Source organism: Cotesia typhae, unplaced genomic scaffold (genome assembly GCF_013202065.1).
Source record: "Cotesia typhae breed Kobodo isofemale line unplaced genomic scaffold, CoteBio_Ctyphae contig_65, whole genome shotgun sequence".
Classification (NCBI taxonomy): Eukaryota; Metazoa; Arthropoda; class Insecta; order Hymenoptera; family Braconidae; genus Cotesia; species Cotesia typhae.
This window is the reverse complement of record NW_027423762.1, coordinates 1200888-1223591: the sequence shown is the minus strand read 5'-3', so window position 1 is coordinate 1223591 and position 22704 is coordinate 1200888. Positions and strand designations below refer to the sequence as shown.

At 25.8% G+C, this 22704-nt stretch overlaps 3 protein-coding genes across 4 annotated transcripts; 1 reads left to right on the top strand and 2 right to left on the bottom strand.

Annotated features, from left to right (window-relative positions):
- Positions 1–562: 562 nt before the first annotated feature.
- Positions 563–7142, bottom strand: Impbeta11 (importin beta11). Of its 2 annotated transcripts, none has more exons than XM_074250801.1 (11): positions 6691–7142; positions 6243–6454; positions 6061–6161; positions 3764–5270; positions 3509–3673; positions 3219–3411; positions 2896–3139; positions 2712–2814; positions 2338–2597; positions 1319–1472; positions 563–1244 (listed from the first exon to the last, which is right to left on the bottom strand). In XM_074250801.1, exons 2-11 carry the CDS (start codon positions 6363–6365, stop codon positions 1140–1142), a joined length of 2955 nt encoding a protein of 984 aa, XP_074106902.1. In that variant the 5' UTR covers positions 6366–6454; positions 6691–7142; the 3' UTR covers positions 563–1139. The 2 variants fall into 2 exon arrangements, with proteins under 2 accessions (XP_074106902.1, XP_074106903.1); XM_074250802.1 differs by having other exon boundaries at positions 6762–7142.
- Positions 7143–8202: 1060 nt separating this feature from the next.
- Positions 8203–10179, top strand: Rps6 (ribosomal protein S6). Its single transcript, XM_074250804.1, has 5 exons — positions 8203–8316; positions 8704–8908; positions 9189–9334; positions 9640–9840; positions 9932–10179. Exons 1-5 carry the CDS (start codon positions 8311–8313, stop codon positions 10127–10129), a joined length of 756 nt encoding a protein of 251 aa, XP_074106905.1. The 5' UTR covers positions 8203–8310; the 3' UTR covers positions 10130–10179.
- Positions 10180–13320: 3141 nt separating this feature from the next.
- On the bottom strand, positions 13321–21566 carry LOC141532462 (hemocyte protein-glutamine gamma-glutamyltransferase). Its single transcript, XM_074250803.1, has 8 exons — positions 21432–21566; positions 17618–18083; positions 16809–17035; positions 15491–16116; positions 14480–14577; positions 14095–14385; positions 13848–14008; positions 13321–13751 (listed from the first exon to the last, which is right to left on the bottom strand). The coding sequence occupies exons 2-8, from the start codon at positions 18081–18083 to the stop codon at positions 13470–13472; spliced, it is 2151 nt and encodes a 716-aa protein (XP_074106904.1). The 5' UTR covers positions 21432–21566; the 3' UTR covers positions 13321–13469.
- Positions 21567–22704: the final 1138 nt, after the last annotated feature.

Genomic DNA, 22704 nt, shown 5'->3' with positions numbered 1-22704 from the left:
TTTTTTTTACAATAATTGCATTTTTATAAAATTTTAAAATAATTTTTAATGTCTGCCAACTTTAGTGTCATTTGAATTAAATACATTTTTCATCTTTTTTTTTTTTTTTTTTTTCAATATTTCAGTTGCTCAAAAGTATGGATAATAAACCTAAAAGGAAACTAAAAATAATTTTTTAGTAATTTCTGACTATTAGATTTCCTAACAATTTTATTGAAATTTACGGGAAAAAATATTTATTAAATAGATTTAATTTTTAGTTAAATTTCAAATATAATATACAAAATGAACATTGTGATACTTAATAAAAAAAATCATGATGAAGATATAAAGTTTATATGAGTAACACTAATGGCTACTTTATAAGACCATATATTTTTTCATAAAATATTAAATAAGATGTTAAGAAATACATTGTGACCTCATAAAATAACTTCTTTATATCAAGTGCGTAAATTATGCTTTTAAAATACCTTAAGTTTATTGAACGTAAATAAAATTTTATTAACATCGTCACCTTAAGTTATATTTTTATTTAATTTTAAATAAAAACACAAAACAATACTGAAAAGAAATAATTCAAAATTTTTATTTTGATATCAAATAAATTACAAATTCTATATTATATAAATAAAAATTTGTGTTATTTATGTTATCAAAAATTAGATGTTATCAAAACACCACAAAAGGTTAAAATGATAAAATAACTTTGTTTTTATAAATAAGTCTATAATAGATCTTTAATAGATTGAATTACTGAATACACATATATGATTGTAATAGAAAACATAAAATGTGATGAAATTCTATTTTTATTTTCATTATTATTATTTTTCTTATTATTATCAACATTGTCAATATAGTGAAATAGACAATTATTGTACAATAAAATAGTGCCATTTTACAGTGAAGTGGTTTCGTGGAAGCTTTTTACACGGTTTAATTGATTATTAACATTAATAATGTTTTTTTTATCAAATTAATTTTAGTTTATCGCTTTCTCTCATCATTCGTTAATATTAGTAGTACTAATATTTAATCTGTAATTATTATGATTATGATTATTTTTATAACTAAAATTATCATTATTATTTCTTCTTATATTCATTATTCGATCCCTGATCAATTATTAATATTATTCAAAGAGTAATGTACTCCCGTAATTGTTGATCGGTTTCTGGCCTTAATGTAGCAATCATTTGATCAAATTGATTGGTACTCATGATTCTTCGCAGTGTGTTCAGCTATAAATTCAAATGTGTTAACTATTGTAGCAGGCATCAATATAAAAAAAAATTTATTAAAAAAAAATACTTACTTGATTTTGTAGAAATTCTTTTAGACAAACAGTACGAACTGGATCATCAAAGTCTAATCGTTTTAATCGTAATTGATGTTCAGTCTTATGCTGTCCATTCTCTTCAACAGATGATGCATGCTCATCTGCTACATTGTTAACCAATAATAATGAACTGAAATAATAATAAAAAAAATTATTTATCAATTGTAAATACATGAATTTTAAGTATTATGATTAAATTTAGTAAGAGTAATATAGTTGGATTAATTTTTTAACTTCCCGCTAAGAAAATTGAAAATTTTCCACTAAAGAGAAGTTATTGATTTCAGTCCGATTTTCGAAAGTCGGGTGTGTGTAAATAAATTTTTGTCGTACGGTTTCTCAAAAACAAATCAACCGATTGAATTCTACAACACGTCATTCGAAAGGGTTTATCAAAACTTAAATCTGATTAAATTTAATCCATCGAGCCGTTCCGAAAAAATTAAAAAAAAATTATTTTTTTTTTTTTTTTTTTAAATAACTAAAGCGTGCAGAAAAATCATAATAAAACACTACATACATTTTTTTGTGCTTAAAAAACTACGTCGGATGCATTTTCAAAAATGAAAATCAAACGACGCATTCAAAAGTTATAGTTGTTTAAAAATTCACAAAATTTTGTTTTTCGGTATTTTTTTAAGATATCTTCTAGATTTCCCAACCAATCAATATAAACCTGTGCATTCTGTTTTTGTGCTATAAAGTAGTGTAATAAATACATTTTGAGCTCAAAGAACTTAAAATATGAAAAAAGTGTTTTGAGTTTGAAAAGCTCAAATATTAACCAAAAATACATTTTAAGACGCTTCGAATTCAAACTTTGCGGGAAGTTTTAGGATTAGCCTGCGCGGTTAACCGATTCCCAGATTTTTAATTGGTCAATCGAGAGCTATCTTGTACTTAAAGAGATTGTTTGAATTTAATCGATTTTTAGAGACTTAAATGAATAAAAAAATGAAATCTTTCAATTTAAGATTAAAATAAATATTCCTTACTCAATATAAAGCTCCATATCGTCAAGTCGCATGATATCATTTAAAACCTCAACAATACTGCCAATAATTGTTGAGAAATTTTGAAACACAACAGGTGGACTATTGGCATTGAGAAGAGAGCATAAAGCTAATGCAAGAATTTTCATTCCCTCAGATTGAGTGACATATGACATATGAACAAGCCACACATCTATTATCCGAGCCATTACTGTTTCTTCGTTTTCCTCACCACCGATTTCTTTTACTAATTCACTTATTACCTATATAACATATTAAATTAATATCGATAGTACTGACTTCAAGATTTAAGTCAATTAATTACCTCTACAGTTATTTTATATTTCGACAGATGAAAAAAAGTATGTTGAATTTACCTGAGCGAAGATATCTCTTGCATTGAGTAATACACGAGACGTAATGATAAGACCCATACTCATCATCATTATAACTTGATCCTCCTCACCCAAATAAACGAGTCTGAAATTAATATCAAATAATTATTATTTTTTTTTATCAATAATAATATTTAAAAAAAATACAAACAATAAAAAAACTAACTTGAAAATTTTTGTTAAGATAGGTTTAATCAATTGAGCTCCTTGTTCTGGAGCAACCCTTAATATGGTTTCTAACAATTCCATTACCGGTAAGGCATCTTGTGATCTCAAGTCAGACATAATAGATTTGATACCTTTAATTATACGACTTCCTAATTCTCCTACAAAGTTTTGCGGACTTAATAATATGTACGCTTGAATAATATTAATAGCCGGCTTAAAAGTTACTTGATCTAGTCCAAAATCTGTAAATTACAGTAAGTTATTGATAATGAACAAGTTTAATTTTAATCGTTTAAGAATAAATTAAAAAAAAATATTTACCTAAAACAGCCGGCATATTTTGAACAAGCTCCATAATTCCGGGTGTAGGTGTAGCAATATTTTCAAGAAGTGCCAGCCATAACTCTAAGCCATCTTCCATTAAATACACATGAGCATCTTGATTGAGATCACAACTTAAGCCCACCATACTTACAATCATTGGTTCAACAATAATACATTCTGAACGTAAAGCCTAAAAAAATAGCATGTATCATATTATTGTCAACAAATATTTTTCTTTATCAGGATCTTGTGGTTACTACAAATAGTTTACTAAAAATCTAACTTACTTTTACATAATGTACAAGAGTAGAAATTATGGCACATCTCATCATATTATGTTTCTCTGAAATTTCCCAAAGTTGTGGTAAATAAGCGCTAAGTGGTCCAATATAAGGCCGAATATCGTTACCAACTCGTTCTATTACAAATGACAACACATATAAAACTTGCATCTGAAAAAAAAAAAAAAAAAAAAAAAAAAAAAAAGTGTTAAATAAAAATTAAAACATTTTGTAATATGAAATACAAATAATGGAACATACTTTGGTATCACACTCAGTAACTTCTCGTAAAAGATTGAACAGTAATAAAAATGTCGTTTCGAGGAAGGGCATAAATTCATCAATATGAAATTGGAAATCATCTAATGCTTGTTTCAATGTGTTACTAGCCTCTAATCGCACAACCAGATCCTCATCAGAGCTCAAAGCTTTAATCATCAGTTTATATAGTTCAGGAATTAATTTTTCGCTCAATTTAACTCTTGTCCATTGACCAATAAGCCAACAAACTCGTCTTTTTATAATCCTATAATTATTACTTTTAACTTCTAATTCTTGTCTAAGTGTTGTCGAGAACCATTGATCAAAATTAACTTCATCATAAAGATCAAATGCGACGAGACCAACGGCAAGGTAAACTGCGTCTTTCATTAAAATTGCCCGCCAATCATTTGGATCTACGGGCTGATGATATCTCTGCATTAAATCCATTAACACAGACGACATAACATTAATCGATTGTGGAAATATTGACAAGAAAACAGTTTGTGTACACACTCGTAAATTATATTTCCATGATTCTCGTGAATCTTCAACAGCAAAATTTTCAGGATCAGTATCCCACATTTGTAAATCCTCTTGAGTAAGTAAAAAGTAATGAGTAACTAGTTTTGAACAAATTTCTTTTAATACTTCTGGAGTAAAAAATTCTTGTTTTAATTGATGTACACGCTGTGCAACATCATCTTTTTGACAATTAACGTCAGCAGCGGTAATTTTTCTGTAGTCTGAATGAATTAATATAGCTTTCATAAGATTCAAACACTGAATAACAAATTTTTCAAATGTCAATGGTTTTCCATCCTCGGTAAAACAATAAAAAAAGGTAAATTCTAATGAAGCTGGTATAAATTCAACATAACATTTTGGATGATTATTTAATGCTCCATTTAAAACTTTGGTCAAATGTATAATAAATTTTTCAAGTGACTCAACCTGGAATCCGCGACACATTAATGTTTTGCGACACTCTAAGCAAATTTTCGCTTTTGAAAAGATGACCTTTAAAAACATCATTGCATCTTCAGACTTTGAAATATTGTAAAAACCATTAACTGTTAGCTTTCGTAAAATTCTTAAAGACAGTAATGCCATTTCTAATGCTTCTTGTATTTGATTTTCTGGCACTGCTGCATTCGATGCCAATATAAAAAATGATTCAGTATATGTATTCCATATATTAAGAATGAAATTAAACATATTCGTCGTTAATTGTTCAAATAACTTAATGTCTGCAAGCAAACGTTTAGACGCTAAGGTTTTTACAACATGATGAAGTGTTAACAACGCACGATGTTTTGCTATTGAATTTTCTCCACGTATCACTTCCAATAAAGTAGGTACTAATGTGCCCCATTCACGAGGACAGTCCAGCCTGGCTATTTTTCCAATCACAACTGCTAAATGAGTTGCTAATTGATTTATTGGCTCATCAAAACTTGCTATGAGACTACGTCGTAAAAATTCTTTTTCTTCTTCTGCTATTGCACTGAAATATTTAAATATTTTTATTAATTTGGTTCTTTACTTACGAGTAATAACTTATAAATTTATAATAATTTTTTATTAATTGTAAAATTTTAATTTTATTATATTGAGCTATTTATGATCAAAATATAATTATACTGATAGTAAAAATAACTTGATATTTTCTAAATATTTATTACTTGAGATAACTTAAAAATTTTTTTGGTTTTTTAAGATATTACAAACTAAAATTCAGACATCACAAGTTATATTTGAGGAGCTGATTTTCAATAAGGTATCTTTTCATATTTTAAAAGAGCAATTTTTTGAACTTTTTAATATTAATGACTTCAAGAATTATAAAGATTTCGGAATAAAAATCGAATTGTAGCTTCATAACCGATAGCACTTTGTAGCTAAATTAAAAAAGTTCAATAAAAATATTTATTAGAAGATAACCAGTTTTTTGTCTTGATTAATCAAAAATGAAAAGATACCCTTTTGAAACAACTCTTCATTTATTGAAATTTTCGATATCTAAAGTTTAAACTAATAATAATTTAATTTACCCCGATTTAATTATTAAAATGTTGACGAGTAATATAAAGTATGTAACCATAATTGAATGGTAGAAAGCAATAACACCTTAACCAACATGTTTTTCGAAATTTTGTAGATAGCAAATTAAGTTTTAGAAATGCTTGTTTACTGCAAATGCACTCTCAAAAAAGTTGTTTTCAAAAATGTTGATTAAAAGGTAACTACTTATCACTATTCAACTAAAATAAAAATTAAAAAAGAAAAATTTTTACTTTGGGGCGTTTTTCCTCCAATATCTCTCGACACCGTTTTTGAAACATAATAAAGCCATCCATCTCACATTAACAGGTAATGTATGATTAGAAAAGACATTCTGAAAATAATTATCGATAAGTAATTAGTTGTAATAATATATGATCTAATTAATTGGTCAATTTGTATTTAAACAACATACATATAAAGCAGTATAAAATCCACTCTGTGTTTCCCATTCTCTCAGCATTTGTTCAGCTGGTTTCAGGACACTTGGATCCTGACTACCAGCACGCTGAAGAACATCGATCACAGCCGCGTTCATGGCTTATGTTCGGAAAATTTATTTATTAAAATTTCAAGCATCGAATATATAATTTTTAATCCACATCAACCATCATAATTGAACCTAAACTAAAAGTGCGGTAGTAAATATAATCATTAGATCTTACATTGAATTTTAAAAATAGTTAAAAATTTTTTTGCTTATTATAAATTTTTTTTGAGTTCATTAAACTCAAATAATTTTTTATAATTTTGACATTATAATTGATAATGTTTTAACATAAAAGCTAGTATCTTAAAAGGTTTCGAGCATTTTTAACCTATAAAACAGCTGCACGTTGAAACAATAAATTATTATTACTTACAACGAATAGCATAGTCACAAAATGAATAAACTATATTGACATAATTTGTTAATATTAATGAATATTTATACCACAGAATAAGATGAGAAATAATTTAATCTTGATGAGTTAAACGTTAAAAAAATAAATTAAATATATAGAAAATCTGTGTCGACATTTCAATACGTAATATCCTCTGACTTCTCGTGTTGTCTCTTTTTAATTATTATATATATATGTGTATGTATGTATGTATGTATAATTTTTTTTTGTTATATATTACAAGCTGGTTGTTGTTATTTTCAAACAGCCTCTTTGCTTAATTGTCAATTATACAATAATAATAAAACAACACTATTAATATATATAAAAATCATCACACTGCACTATTACAATGAATGAATCTTTGCGGAATAAGAAAAAATAAAACGATCGAAGATAAGGAAGGTGCACATGAGTGTACTCTACTCGTGTACTCGTTTCTCTTAACTCACAGTTAAGTATACATATAGATATAGGTGTAACCCATATCGCACATTGCACATATGCCGGTTATTCATCTATTGTGTTTATATTAACTTGTTTTTTTATTTTAAAATACATAAATCGACATTTATTGTTTTTAAATAAAATATTTTCATGGAAAATTATAAATTTTTTTCTGACAACTCGCCCCTTGTTTAATTCGAATTATTTATTAACAAAAAAAAAAATACCGGCGAGAAATTTGGAGAAAAATAAACTTTTTTATGAAAATATAAATACTGAATAATATTTATTTTTATTTATTAAATTTAATTATTTACTTGAAATTTAACAAAATCTAATCCAAAAAAATTATAGTAATAAAATTAATGGACAGCTATCAATTTTAAAAATTTTTTTAACAAATCAATTACAATAAAAAAATGCTTCTAAAAACTTTCACTTGTAATTTTTATTAATTTGCACATGTGAAACTTTTTAATTTAATTTTTTTTTAATAATTTAATTGCTACAAAATTCTAAAAGAATTTTTAATGTCTGTTAACTTCAGTGTTATAAAAATTTTTAATTCTAAGTTACTTAACGAAAAATTATCAACTGAAAATAAAGAATATGAAACTATAATGATAAAATAACTTTTCGGATGAATGGACAAAAATCTGAGTATTTTATAATTTCATCTAATAAATAAATTAGTATTAAAAATTTATATTGATTATTTTTTACATTTCTAGATATATTTTTAACTTATTTGATAAAAAAAATTATCGTATGTCCTTAAATTTTAGTATTATTTTAATTGTTACCTAAAATATTAAAAATGTTTTGATTGATGATTTATGTATATTAATAATAATAAATACAAATTTTCTTAGTTTTCAAACATAAATAATAAAAAAAATTTTTTTCTAATCATTTTTGTAGTAAATTTTAATAAAAATAAAAATTAAATTAATGCAAATAATTACTTTAAGTAAATTTAATTTACATTTGAAAATTGTAATCAAGTTGAAATTTAAAAAAATATACTTTCCCGCGTAAAATAGACGACAACCTTTTCCATCTAAACGTGACTTGTGCTGCGCAGGAGGTTAAGAATAAACGCGTGCGGGTTCTTTTTCCTAAGTTTCGTGAAACGTTCACCTCGTTGTCATCATGAAGGTACAAATCCGCAAATAATAATTTAATCTTAGCAATTGATAAAAATCTAAATAGTTTAACGGCAAAAGTGAATTATTGTTAATATGTTGATGTGAATATTTTAATAATTTGTTCAATATAATTGTTCTTAAAATGCATGAGCTTACAAATAAGTGTCACTTGCCGCTCCTAAATTTACTAAAATCAAATTTTTTAAATAAATAAACAAATTACTCTACAAATGAATTATTTATTTAAGCCATTGTCAATAAATATAATATTTTTTTGCTAAAATTGAATTTTAATTAGCAACTTATTATTGGAGGTTAACTTAACCTCACTTTGTCATGGAGCTTGTAAGTGGTAATAATGGATAATTGTTGTTAAGTTTATAATTTTTTTTTCTAGCTTAACGTTTCTTACCCGGCAACGGGATGCCAAAAATTGATTGAAATCGTTGACGAGCACAAAGTCAGAATCTTCTACGAGAAGCGTATGGGCGCTGAGATAGAAGCGGATTCTCTTGGTGATGAATGGAAAGGATACGTTGTACGTATTGCTGGTGGAAATGACAAGCAAGGATTTCCCATGAAACAAGGAGTCTTGACCAATGGTTTGTATAATTGTTTATTTATGCAAATTAAGTTAGCCAACATTTTAAAATTTTTATTGAAAAAATTCCAATTAAATAATTTCAAAAAAAATTTTCACCTGTGAAAAACTTGAAAAACTATAAAAGTAATTTTTTAGAAATATCTTTTTAGTTGTAGTTTAATTGTTAAAAAAAATCAAAAATTTTCAAACGTCTGCTAACTTCGGTGTCATTTATTTACTAATTATTTATTTACATTATGTTTCGTACTTTTTGTTTACTCATATTTTTTTATCTTTAGGTCGTGTAAGATTGTTGCTTTCCAAGGGTCACTCTTGCTACAGACCACGTCGTGATGGTGAGCGTAAACGTAAATCTGTTCGTGGTTGCATTGTTGATGCCAACCTTTCGGTCTTGGCTCTTGTCATCGTCAAAAAAGGAGAACAGGTAATACTTATTATTATTATTATTATTATTATTATTATTATTATTATTATTACTTATTACTTATTACTTATTACTTATTATTAATTTACTTAATGATTTCCATGATAAACAACAAATGTCCAAGTGTGATTTTAAAATCTTGGGCATGTTTATGGTCGTGGAAGATTATCTGAGTTTTAAGATTTGGGAGACTAAGTTTAATACATTTTCTCTCAGTGTAGGAATTCAACATTTTAACATTTTTTTTTTACTAATAATTGACGATTTAAAAAAAATCATGTGTTGATTATTAATTTAAATTAAAGGACATTCCCGGACTTACCGATAAAAACTTGCCCCGTCGATTGGGACCAAAGAGAGCCGGAAGAATCCGTAAACTCTTTAATTTAACTAAAGAAGATGATGTACGTGAATTCGTTGTCAAGCGACCTGTTCAAAAAGAAGGCAAAAAAGATTGCTTCAAGGCCCCGAAAATTCAACGTCTTATCACTCCTGTTACCCTTCAGGTAATTATTCTACTATTTAATATTTTTTTTTTTTTCTTGAATTTAATGTTGATAATTTTGTTACTAATTATTTATTTATTTGAATTTTTAGCGCAAACGTCATAGAGTAGCTTTGAAGAAGAGACGTTGCGTTCAACGCAAAGAGCAAGCTGCTGAGTATGCCAAGCTCTTGGCTCAAAGACAGAAGGAAGCCAAAGCCAGGCGAGCTGAAGAAATCAAGAGAAAACGCAGCGCTTCAATGCGTGACTCGAAATCATCGAGTCAATCAGCTCCTGTTGCTACCAAGTAAATGTAACAACGGATATGTATTACATGAAATAAAATAATTTTTATCCGTAACTAATTTTTGTTATTTGATCTATTAAAATTAATTTTTTCATACCAGTAATGCATATTTTTTATATTTTTTATTAGTCAACATTTATTATTCAGTTATTCGTTTATTATAAGTTATAATTGAAAACAAATGATAATAATTTTAAATCTTATTATTATTTAACTGTCAAAATTTAATTGTGACTTACTAACCAGAAAATAGTAATTAGATTGTCGAATAATCAATAACTTTAAAAAATGATTCATTCGTGGAATTCAAATATGAAAAGCATACCTAAGGAGTCACAAGGAATTGAAATTATCAGATCTATTTTCCAATCGATAAATGTAAATCAACATCAATTACCGGCTTCTTTAACATATTCAGAATTAAAACCTAAAAATTTAAATAATGACAGTAAAAAGTTGAAACTTAATTCAAAAGCAAGAAGTAAATTTTTTTATAAAAATAGTTTTGCAAAGAAAGATATAAAATCAAGAAATAATATTCAACAAATTGGTTATGAATCTTTCGATACTGTTCCCGGAGGTAAGTCAAATTTAGATGAATCGATTCATCCAAACATTTCTTCGGATAAAGTTAATTTACTGTGGATCAATAATCATAAAAAATTTAAATCATCTAATGAGAAAGTTGATAGTCCTATTGATAAGAATCCAATACCGACTTCAGTTCCGTTCAATCAAAGAAGACTAGAAGAAATCCGTCATTATGTAGAACATATTTTAGCCCAAGAAGATAATAAAGGCTTCAATGAAATACCGGTAAAAATTGATGCGTCAAAAGACGAATTTTTGTTTAACATAGACGCTAATCAAAAAAATAAAAATGAAAAGTATCATCAAATCAATTTTTCAATTAATAATTATTATCAATCACCCGAATTATCAAAAAAATTTAAAAGCACTCATGAAAATATTGTGCAGCAGGATTCATTTCATACTATAAAAATAGATAGACAGAAAACATTTAACTGTGAAGAAGAAATTGAAACAAGTATTGGATTTAAAAGTAAAACTATTGGCAAATCAAAAGATGAATTAAATGTGACTGATAACTTGAATAGTTCAAGATACAGTGAATCAATTAAATCCAAACAACTAAAAACAGCAGATGATGTTATAGATAAAAAAATAAATAATTCTAAATCTAATCCCGTTAATAACAAGTTGAGCGCAGTGCTGACAGGCCAGTTCAAAACAGCTGCTAAGCCATCAAAGATGTTGATTCCACAGAATTTTCGTGGACGTGCTCTATTCCAATCCTTTATGCATATGAATGATCTTCCAGAAGATCGCGAAGCTGTAAGTAATAATCACAAAAATAATAAATTAAAATCTTCACCGGAAAACTTAAAAACTTTTAAATTAAAAAGTCGAAAGATCAATAGTCCTGTGCATCTAACTCAACAATCTTTGGCTTCAAATAAAATATCTCCACGACATAATATTATAGTTTGTGGCTCTCAAAAATTGAAATCTCAAAATAAAAAAATTACCAAAAATAAAAATGAACCACAAACTGGATTAATGAGATCTAAGACATTTGTTACCGAAAAAAAATTAGACTTAGCAGCAAGAAAAGAAGTAAATGAAAAAATTAAAATTGATAGCGTAGAATTAAAAAAAGAAAATTATAGAGAAGAAATTAATGTTGAAGATGTTATAAATTCAAAATATTCATTGATATCAGAAGAAATATCTTGTGAGCTAATTGAAGTAAATAAAACATTAAAAAATACTTCTGATAATAAATTAAATAATTTAGTTGAAAAAAATTCAAAAATTTATTTTTTAAATGATAATAAAAACGAAAAAATAAATTTCAATGATTCAAAAGAATTAAATACCGCAGTTTTATTAAAAGATAATAAATTACATCAAGATACTTTTACGGAAACTAAATGGTTTAGTCAATTGACTAAAGTCGATACTTTTACAGAAACTGAATTCTTAATCAATCAATTAAATAAAATAAATGCTTATACAGAAACTGATTTAATTGATAGTGAGCACAAAAGTACTCAGTCAGTTGATGTAAAAACTTCTTGTGATAATTTAAAGTCTCTAATGTCTACCAATGAAATATCAAGTCAAGTATTTATAGATGCTGAAATATTTTGCAATATTCCGTTGATTGACACAATCAAGGAAGAATCTCTTGAAGATTTACTGGGTCATGAATTTTACTGTGTTGCTGATACACAAACTTCTGAAACATTATTGTTGAAATATTTTTCAGCAAAAAAAAAAGACGCTTCAATTGAAACAATAAAATTAAAATATCAATGTGAAAATACAAATACCGACCAAGTAGTTTTAATTGATACAGCAACTGGAAGAGATATACTTGATATTCAGAATTTCAATTGTGATTCGCAATCAATCAATACAGATAATCATCTTTATGGATTTTTGTCAGAAGATTTTAAAACCAAGACTCATGATGTTGAATGCCAAGTTAGCAATTTAAATTGTTTAGCTAATATTGATTTTGATAGAACATCTAATGCGGCCTCCGCGATATCTTTTGAACAAGTTATTTCTAATATTTCAAGTGAATTGGTATCGTCACAAAAATCATTACAAGAGTGCACTAGTAAGATTTCAGATTATGATGTTACTAGTTGTAAAAGTTTGAATGATGTTCCCTCAGAAGTGATCAGAGCATTTAAAATAGCAATTGAACGCGCCCAAAATTTGTATCAAGCATATAAAATTTATCAAGAATATCAACAAAATAAACAAGAGTCTGATGATAATCTTATTGAAAATAACCCGGAAAAAATTTTACCCAACGGTACTGGGTGTGAAGAAATAAAATCTAGTTATTTAATTAAAAAAAAAATTTCTGATTCTGGAATTGAAGAAATAAGATTTATTGTACAAAATGTTTTAGATGGGATAGAAGAAAAAACAATAAATGTAAGGGAAGATAAATTAAAGAATGATAAAGATGAACTATCTATTGGTTATTCATCAGAATCATCATCTTCTTCATTATCGAATACTGAAAATGTAAATCCTTCATTGCATTCCATAATATCCAAAAGAACAATTTTACCGATAATTTACGGGACACTTTGTTCATTTATATTTTGGTCACTTCAATTTTCTGCTTACTATGAAGTAAATTAAGCTATATTAAAAAAGTTTCATTTATTAACATAGAAAATTTATATTTTTATTTATAAAGATAAATACGTGTCATTTTAGAGGTAAAAAATATATGCCTTTTTTAATACATGAAGAAAACTAATATTTAATATGATGATTAATATAAAAAAAAAATTTTATTCTTCGTAAACATCGACCGTAGCAGAACCAGTAACATCGACAAGTTGATCTGATGTGAAAGTTGCGATAATTTGTTGTCGTCCACTTTTTTGTGGTACTAATTCATGTTCCACTTGTATGTCTTCTAATGGACCAACATCGCGGAATTTTAATGTTTTATTTTTCGAAATTCCTGGTCCAGCATAATTGAACACACAGTTGGTTAAAGTTATTTTCAGAGGATTTCTAAAACTTAAGGTAATTGTTGATGATTGGCCGACCATCGGATCTCCCACGATCTAAAAATAAATAAAATAGATAAAAAAAAAAAAAAAATTAAATTCATATTTTATATTATTCAAATTTTTAAAAATGATTTTTAATAAATAAAATACCTGAACTTTAATAGTTGGCTTAATAACTTGGAAATCATCTTCATCTGCCCAGGTTTGATTGGTCTCCTCTACTGTTGCAATGGCATTTATTTTCATAATTGAATACTCAACTAATTTATCTAAATATTCATCAACAGTAACTCTTAATCTAAGTTGTTCCTCTGAAAATGAAATTATAATTTTAAATTAAAGTAAATAAATTATAATAATTTTAATAATTATTAGATATAATTATGAAAATGCTCACTAGCGTTAGGCAGCACAACGAAATTGCCTTCAGCTCTTTTTACGAGGTTTGCCTTGACGCCATTGTAATAAACACTTCCAGCCCAAAGTACAGCTTTAATAGTTCTTGGTACAGCTGCTTTGTTAACAATATTCACGGTGATGGAGAATGGTTCACCAATGTTAACTCGTTCTAAATCAACTAGCTTGAATTCAAGGTCCTCGTTTTCAGGAGCCGGTACTGAAAAAAATCTTTTGGCGGTCGGAGTGCTACGTACGGCTCGGTACAAGGTCAATCTTTCGTCTCCGGAACCTGACATTTAATTATCAAGATATTTTATTACTTAAATAAAAATTTAATATTTATTTATGTTTGATCAATAATCACTATCATTATGTTCCTTTACCTTCTGGGGATTTGTATTGTAATGTGATGTCTTCACGATCTCTATCACCATTCGGATCAAAGATCCAAGGTGCCTTTGTAAGAATCATTCGTCCAATACTGTAATAAATTATATGCTTATTAGTAGCGCATAATTTATTTACTTCACACCATTAATAGTAATAAAATTTATATTAGGTTTTCTTTTTTTATTTACTACTTTTTTATTTCATAGCTCGCCTTGGAATTTTCAAAGAAATTTTTAAGTTTTATAAATAAGTATAATTAAGATTAAATTTTAAATCATTATTTTTTTATAATCATATAATTGAATAGTTAATAGTTATTCATTATTAAATAGAAGCCATTCTTTAAAAATTAAACATTTTTATAATTGGAATATAATAGCAAGTAATGCAGTTAAAAATCATACACGGAAAAAAAAAACTGTAAATTTACAGTAGATTTAATTTAGATATTTTCTGAAAATTGATAGACATTGAAATGTTAAAAATTCAATTTTTGTTGATAAATTAAATTGAATTGAACACAGGAAAAAAATTTGGAATGCATAATATAAATTTGAAGTAAAAAAAAATTTTTTTCAATTTTTTTGGTTCTTTTTAACAAATAAATAAGTACTATGAAAATGTTTAAAAAACATTTATAGTTTTTAAAACCTTCAACAAGTAAAATTTCTTCAAAACTTTCACTATGATAATTCATGTGTAAAATAAAATCCAAAAAGTAGTAAAATGACTATTGACTTCAGATTCATTAAATTTTAACATGCGGATAATGAATGTTATTAATTAAAAATTAATACTGAAATTTTATTATTTGAAACGTTTATGAGTAATAAATTTTTCCATGTAATTTAAACTTCAGTTATTTTTTTTTCAATAACTCTATAATTCGTTGTAATTTAAAACCTTTTGAAATTACAAAACTTACATAAAATTGATTAGTTTGTTATTTTCCAAAAATTTTCAAACATAAATTCAGTAATTGATGAAAAAAATATAATACTAACTGTTTGGTATCACCATTAATACGTGAAAATCCAATAATGCTGTTAGGATCTTCTCTCCAGCCAATTACATCAGCATTAACAGTAGCAACTAAGAAAGTAATATCGTAATTCAATCCAACGACTCCTTGTTTGACAGCTTCCACAGATGCTGGTCCACAACGATAAAATCCGTCAGAAGTTTCTTGAGGTGTTCCGTCAATAGCTTGCCAACCTCCGTATCCTTTTGGTAAATCTGGGCGTGCCATCCATACGTCATTCCAAACGTGATAATTCCATATCGAATCAGTATTGGTCAAGTTGTTTGGATCGCGTTCTAGCGGTTTCATGTTAATGTCGTAATAACGATCTATCGAAAGCGATGCATTCGCATCGTGAGCTGATACCAGATTGGTAATTACACGTGATGGTAATCCCAGAGCACGACAAATAGTTGTAACAACTCCGGCGAATACCCAGCATTGACCATATTTTACATAATCGCCGCCTGATTCAAGATATTGTTCCAAAATCGGTACACTTCCAGTCCATGCTGATGGCGCGGTCCCATCTCCATATTCACCGTCCCACCGACCAAACAGGATACCATTCAATACTTCTTTATCGTCTTTTATATTGTAACAATTGACCTGTAAATTATTTACTTTATTTTTCTTGCTCACAAATTACCTAAGAAAAAATTTTTTCATAAAATTTTATATAATTTTATGATACTAAAATCAGCAGAACCTTTATCATTTTTTTGTTTTATTTATCAATTAAATTAGTACTAAAAAATATGATTTTTAAATTTGTATTCTTGATTTTTTTAATTTCTACATATTCAACTTTTTTAAAAAATTCTTCATTTGAATTTATTTGTTTAAAAAATTCTAAAAATTTTCAGATGTCTGTTAATTTCAATTACATAAAATTTTATGAAAATCCATTGATTTTCAAAAAATTTCATAAAATTCAATTCAAATTTTTATTTCATTTAAATCAAAAGAAATCAATTATAAAAATTCGAGCATTTCATATTTGAACGGCGTTACAGATAGCCACAATTTTATCAAAAAATAAAAATTTCAAAATTTGCTTACAAACATTTAATCAATCACTATAATAAAATGTAAACTTTGATTCTGATTTTATTTTTTTCTACATTTTTTGTTGCAAATTATTTGTTTTTTTCGAAAGTTAAAATAACAATGAAATTAAATAAAATTTTTAATTAAAAATAGCCTCTTAAAATTTAATTAAAAAATTATTTCTTGAGTACTTCATTTGATCATCGAGAGTTTAAAGTGAATTAATAAAAATAAGAATAATAAATTTATACCATTTTCGAAATAGTTCGTGCAACTTTAACAGGATCTCCACGTAATATTGGCTTAATATTTGATTTTTCAAACATCAACATACAAGCTGGTAAAACACTGGCATCAAATTGTCCAAAAATCCATTCTCTTCCTCTAGTACTTCCATGTGGTCCAACCCAAATTTTACCGACGTCATTCAAAATATACTCATCTAGTAAAGTTTCATCTTTCATGTAAACCAAATCCTCTGCAAGAAAAAAAATGATTATAATTTGTAATACTGTATTTACCAAAAAAATAACGCGTTCCAGATGCCATAAGGGTGTATACCGGCAAAAAGTCTTGGTGAAAAGCCATAAGGGCGTATAAACATTTTTTTTTCGGGAATCGACGTAGTTTCGTCCGAAACGTGCAGAAATGCTAAAAAAAAATTTTATGCGCCCTTATGGCTCCCGGGACCCACCTCGGATGCCATAAGGGCGTATATTAAAAATTCTATTATTTTTTCAAAGTTTAAAAAAATTTTTAGTTGGGAGAAAAAAATTTTTTTTGCATTTCTGCACATTTCATGAAAAAATACGTCGGTTCCCAAAAAAAAATTTTTTTTTTCGGGAATCAACGCATTTCTACATGAAACGTGCAGAAATTCAAATAAAATTTTTTTCTTTAAACTAAAAATATTGTTTGAACTTAGAAAAAACAATAGAATTTTTATTGTACGCCCTTATGGTTCCCGAGTGCCATAAGGGCGTATAATTTTTATATGCCTTTATGGCATCTGTAACGCGATAAATATTAGTTATTAAAATTTTTAATAACTCTTATATACCTTTTATCCAAGGATTGAAAAGTAAGTAAATGTCATTGTCATACTGATAAACATTTGGTGCATCTTTACTGTCAATAGTAGTCGTTTCAATATTTAGTTGCCATACACCAACCGGACTGTCAACGGGACTTCTTACTTCAACTGACAAATCTGTTTCATTGGCACCAATCATCCTGACACCCCAGGCTTCAAGGTCTGTTAAATATGAATCTCGCGATTTTACAACATCTACTCCTTGTGTTCCGCGAAAAATGTTTGGATTCGGTCCGAAGTTGAATAATAATCTCACAATATCTGTTTCATCATTGTACTCCCGATCAAATCTGATCGCAATGTTAAAAGTTTGTCCACGACGAAGAATCGGTGTGGGTGGATCCAGATGAACTAATTCATAGTTTATTGTATTGTGAATTTTAGCATTGTCTTTTTCGTACATATAAACTGTGTCAACAACTAATGGTTCCATCTTGAAAAAAAAAAGTAATTGAAAATAAAAATCATAATTAACAAATAATAGAAAAGATACAGTATTTACAAACTTTTGTAGTAAATTTCATGGTATGTTACTATGGAAAATCTAAAATCTTCTATTATAAGTATACTGATTAAAGTTAGCAGTCACTTGATTATTTTTTAATTTTTTTTAACCAATAAATTCGTTCAAAAAATCATTTTTGAAAAATTGCATTTTTAACTTTTCAAAATTTCTATATGTCAATTTTATTTTTTAATTTTTTTTGCCATAATTTATTTGTTAAAAAAATTCTGAAAATAATCAAATATCTACTAAATTAATTGTTTTTTAAAATCCTCAAACTAATATTTTCTAATTTACTGAGAAAAAAAAAGAATTACAATCGATAAAATTAAAAAAATAAGGAAAATTATGTGACGGGCATAAATTTTTTATAAATCGGGTTATTATCATTAAATTTGGTACCATCAGAATGCTCATGACTTAGATTTATATCATTGCAATATTTTATTTTATGTTTTTGAAAGAGTTTTGAATATTTTTCTGCTTCTATAAGTCAATTCTATCATACCTTATATTAAATTATCGGTAATTAAATTAATCTTGTCTTAGAGACATTATTTTAAAAATTTTTTCTAAAAGTATCTAAATTATGTATATTGTGGCTAAAAATTTGTAAGTTAATTAAACACAATGAGTGCAATTTAGTGATTGTTTAAGTCGGTTACAAATATTTTTGTTTTGAATTCGTTTTTCTTTACAACGACTTTATGAATCTTTTATTAGTATTTACGAAATTTTTATATTTTTATTTTTTTTTGTTGTAATTTAAAAATAAAAAAAAACTTGCTTGTCTCGTTTTTCATTGATATTCTTCCTTTCATTTAATAGAGTGCTATTAAAATTTGCTGATTCAGACAACTAATTTTTATAAAAAATTTACTATGCACTTACTACATTTTGTTTGTTGAAATTAAACCAAAATATGAGAAATATATAAACAACTCTCAAGTAAAAATTTTAATATTAAATTAATAATAAATTCCCCTCGTAAAACTTGTTAAAAATAAAAGATAAAAAATTAAATTGACCATGACATAGTCTGATACTTATATTTTATCCTTGATAAAAAAAAAAAAAAAAAAAAAAAAAAAAAAAGATGTATTGATATTGACTGAAGCATGCTATATAATATTTTTATCCACACATAACATAAAATATAATATAACTCATTGATTTGTTTGATCATTTATATACTTGATAGAAAATGTGTTAAGAATAATGTTAAAAGTATATTCACGAGCATTAATCTTGTCGATAATTATAATTATTATTAGCTTTACAAATTAGAAAATGTAATTATAAGCAATTAACAATTAAAATTATAGATAACTTTTATTGATAAAAAATAAAAAATAAATAATCACAAATTGTGTGAAAATAAAGATTAATGATTTAAGGAAGCATAATTAAAAATAATTATTCATAGTAAATAAAATAGTTAAGTAATACTGTAATAGTTATTTGAATAATTGTAATAGTGATGGTAGCGTTAGGAATAATTATCTTAAAATAGAACGTCATAGTTATTTTAAGAAAATAATATTAATAAATTATTTTAAGGATACTGTAAGTATAAATAATATAAATATAAATTTAAGAAATTGATATTATGTATCACATCCGGAACTGAATCATCGATGACGGATGCATCATACCTTCGGTGGGAAAATCCTTTCGCGAACTATTGGGCAAATACGAGCGTAATGTAAGTATGTAAGAATGACAATCATTTGCCCCAAATGGTCGCAACATCACAGTGTAGACATACAATGAATCACGAGCTTACAAATAAATCTTAAAACATCCAAGGTAACAAAAAAATACCGTATGATTTTTCATTAATACATTCTGTCACATTAATTCAAGTGTATGTTCTATTAATCAAAAATGACTTAATTGTAAACTGACTTGATTTCTATATATAATTCATTTTCATTCATAACATTATTAATTCACGCGTCGTACTTGTCACAACAACCTAAGTGATTATATCAAACGCATTATTTTTAATTTCAAATAATAGGTATTACGTAAAGCTAAAGCTTCTTAATTCTTGATATTATTTTTTGTAAATCGAATTTTTTACAAACAATTATATTTTTTTAATTTATAAAAAATTAAATAATTTAAAATTTTTTTTGTCAGTTTTAGATTTTAAAAGAAATTTAAAAATAAGTCAAAAAATTGATAGTACATTTTTTTTATTCTAATAAAGTTTTAAAAAAAATATGTAATATTTCAAAATACTGAAGTTAGCAGTCAGCTGTTAATTAAAAAATTTTTTGTTAATAAATCAATTACAATAAAATAATGCTTCTAAAAATTTTCACGTGTAATTTTTATTAATTTTCACAGGTGAAACTTTTTAATTTAATTTTTTTTAAATAATTCAATTGCTACAAAATTCTAAAAAAATTTTTAATGTCTGTCAACTTCAGTGTTATAAAAATTTTTAATTCTAAATTACGTAACGAAAAATTATCAACTGAAAATAAAGAATATGAAACTATAATGATAAAATAACTTTTCGGATGAATAGACAAAAATCTGATTATTTTATAATTTCATCTTATAACTAAATTAGTATTAAAAACTTATATTGATTATTTTTTACATTTCTGGAGGTAAATTTTTTATATTTTTTTTTCTAACTTATTCGTTAAAAAAATTGTCATATGTCTATAAATTTTACATGTGAAACTATTTATCTTAATCTTTTTTATAATAATTTAATTGCTGTAAATATCTAAAAAAATTTTTATATCTGTCAACTTCAGTGTCATAATATTTCACGAAAAAATTTAATCACGAAAATTTCAAGTAATTTTTTGAATTCACGAATTGATTTTTTTCGAAGAAATTCCGAGAATTTCTAAAAACATCGAAACCAATTTTTTTTTTTTAAGCGTTATCTTTAAAAATAATCATCAAATCTTCGGATCAATTTTGTAAAAAAATTTTTTTTAATTACAAATTAAGAAAATTTTATATTATTTTTCAAACATTTAAAATCTAATTTTTTTTCGTATAAAATTATTTTGATCGAATCAAACAATATAAATTATTATCCAAATTAGTGCATTTTACTCAAAATTTACTATGATTTATTTTTATAGTGCCAAAGTTTTTTAACAATTAATGAAAAGTGATTATAAGATTTTACGACTAAATTTTAATTAATTTGATAGAAAATATTTATATATTATTTTAAATGATTATTAAAAGAATATAAATAATTGCACCGGAGTAAAATAAATGAAAATAAAATTAACTTACTTTTAGAAGTTATGTTTCTTCTGTACGTGACACAAAATAAAATATTAAAATATAGGTATTATCCGAAAGTTTATCGTTTACACCGTTGCATTTGATGACACTGAAAGCCTCAGGAAACGAGAGTTGGCTTTTATACTTGTTTCAGCTTCCTACGAAAAGGCACCGCAAATTCCCCACCACACAAGTAAATGCTAATGTTTAAAGCATAAAATAACTGACAATTAGTATTCTCGGAGAAACAAATCAGTAATTACAACTACTCCAAATTTTTACAAAAATGAATACTAAAGTGACATTATAATTAATTAATGATAGATCTATAATATATCAATATCTTTAACGAATTAAACAGTTAATAGTTATACTCTTATAATTTAAAAAACCTAAGATTTTAAGTGCGCTTTGATTAATCATACAACTTACAACTTATATGAGTTTTAATTTGGACTATATAAAGAGCGCATTATAAATTGTATTTTTTACTGTTGCTAATGCAAATTTAAACCATATGGCCGATTATTTTTGATGCTTGTTAGTATTCAAGAAAAGGTAATATTAATTGAAATCATGCCAAAGTAACTTATATAACAATTCATCATTATAATTATTATTGAGTAATCGAAATTTTTAATCAAAACTGATAAGTAAAAGTTTAAATTAACTCGCTTACTCATTACAATTAAGTAAACTTAATTTCAATTCTATTTTGAAAAAAAATTCGTTATTCATCGAATCACTTGAAATATTATGCATTATTTAATAATACCGAAATCAGCCGAGCCATTCTTCATTTCAAAATTGAATCACTTCTAAGGCAATATTAAAAAAAATTATGAAAATAAATTTAGCAGAAATTTAATAATTTTTAGAATTATTTTTAACAAATAAATTATCGCAAAAACAATTAGGAAAAAAAATTGACTTGTAGAAATTTTAAAAAATGAAAAATGCAATTTTTTTTTAATAATTTTTCGAAACTAATTTTTTTGTTAAATAAAATTTAAAAATTCTTTAGTGATTGCTAATTTTAATGTCGTAAAAAATTATGTTCCTAGTTTTTTTCAATTTCAGTGTATGGAAATTTTTTTTTTATTTTCTGTATAATAATTTTCATAAAAATATTAAGTGCCTAATGATTTCAGTATATTATTCTTAGGACTTTTCTTTTAATAAATAAATAAATTTTTTTCATGAAAGAGTTAAAAATACCACAAAAATTTGTTCTAATAAAACAAATGACACTGATTGTTGCGGACTTCCGCGTCAATAATGC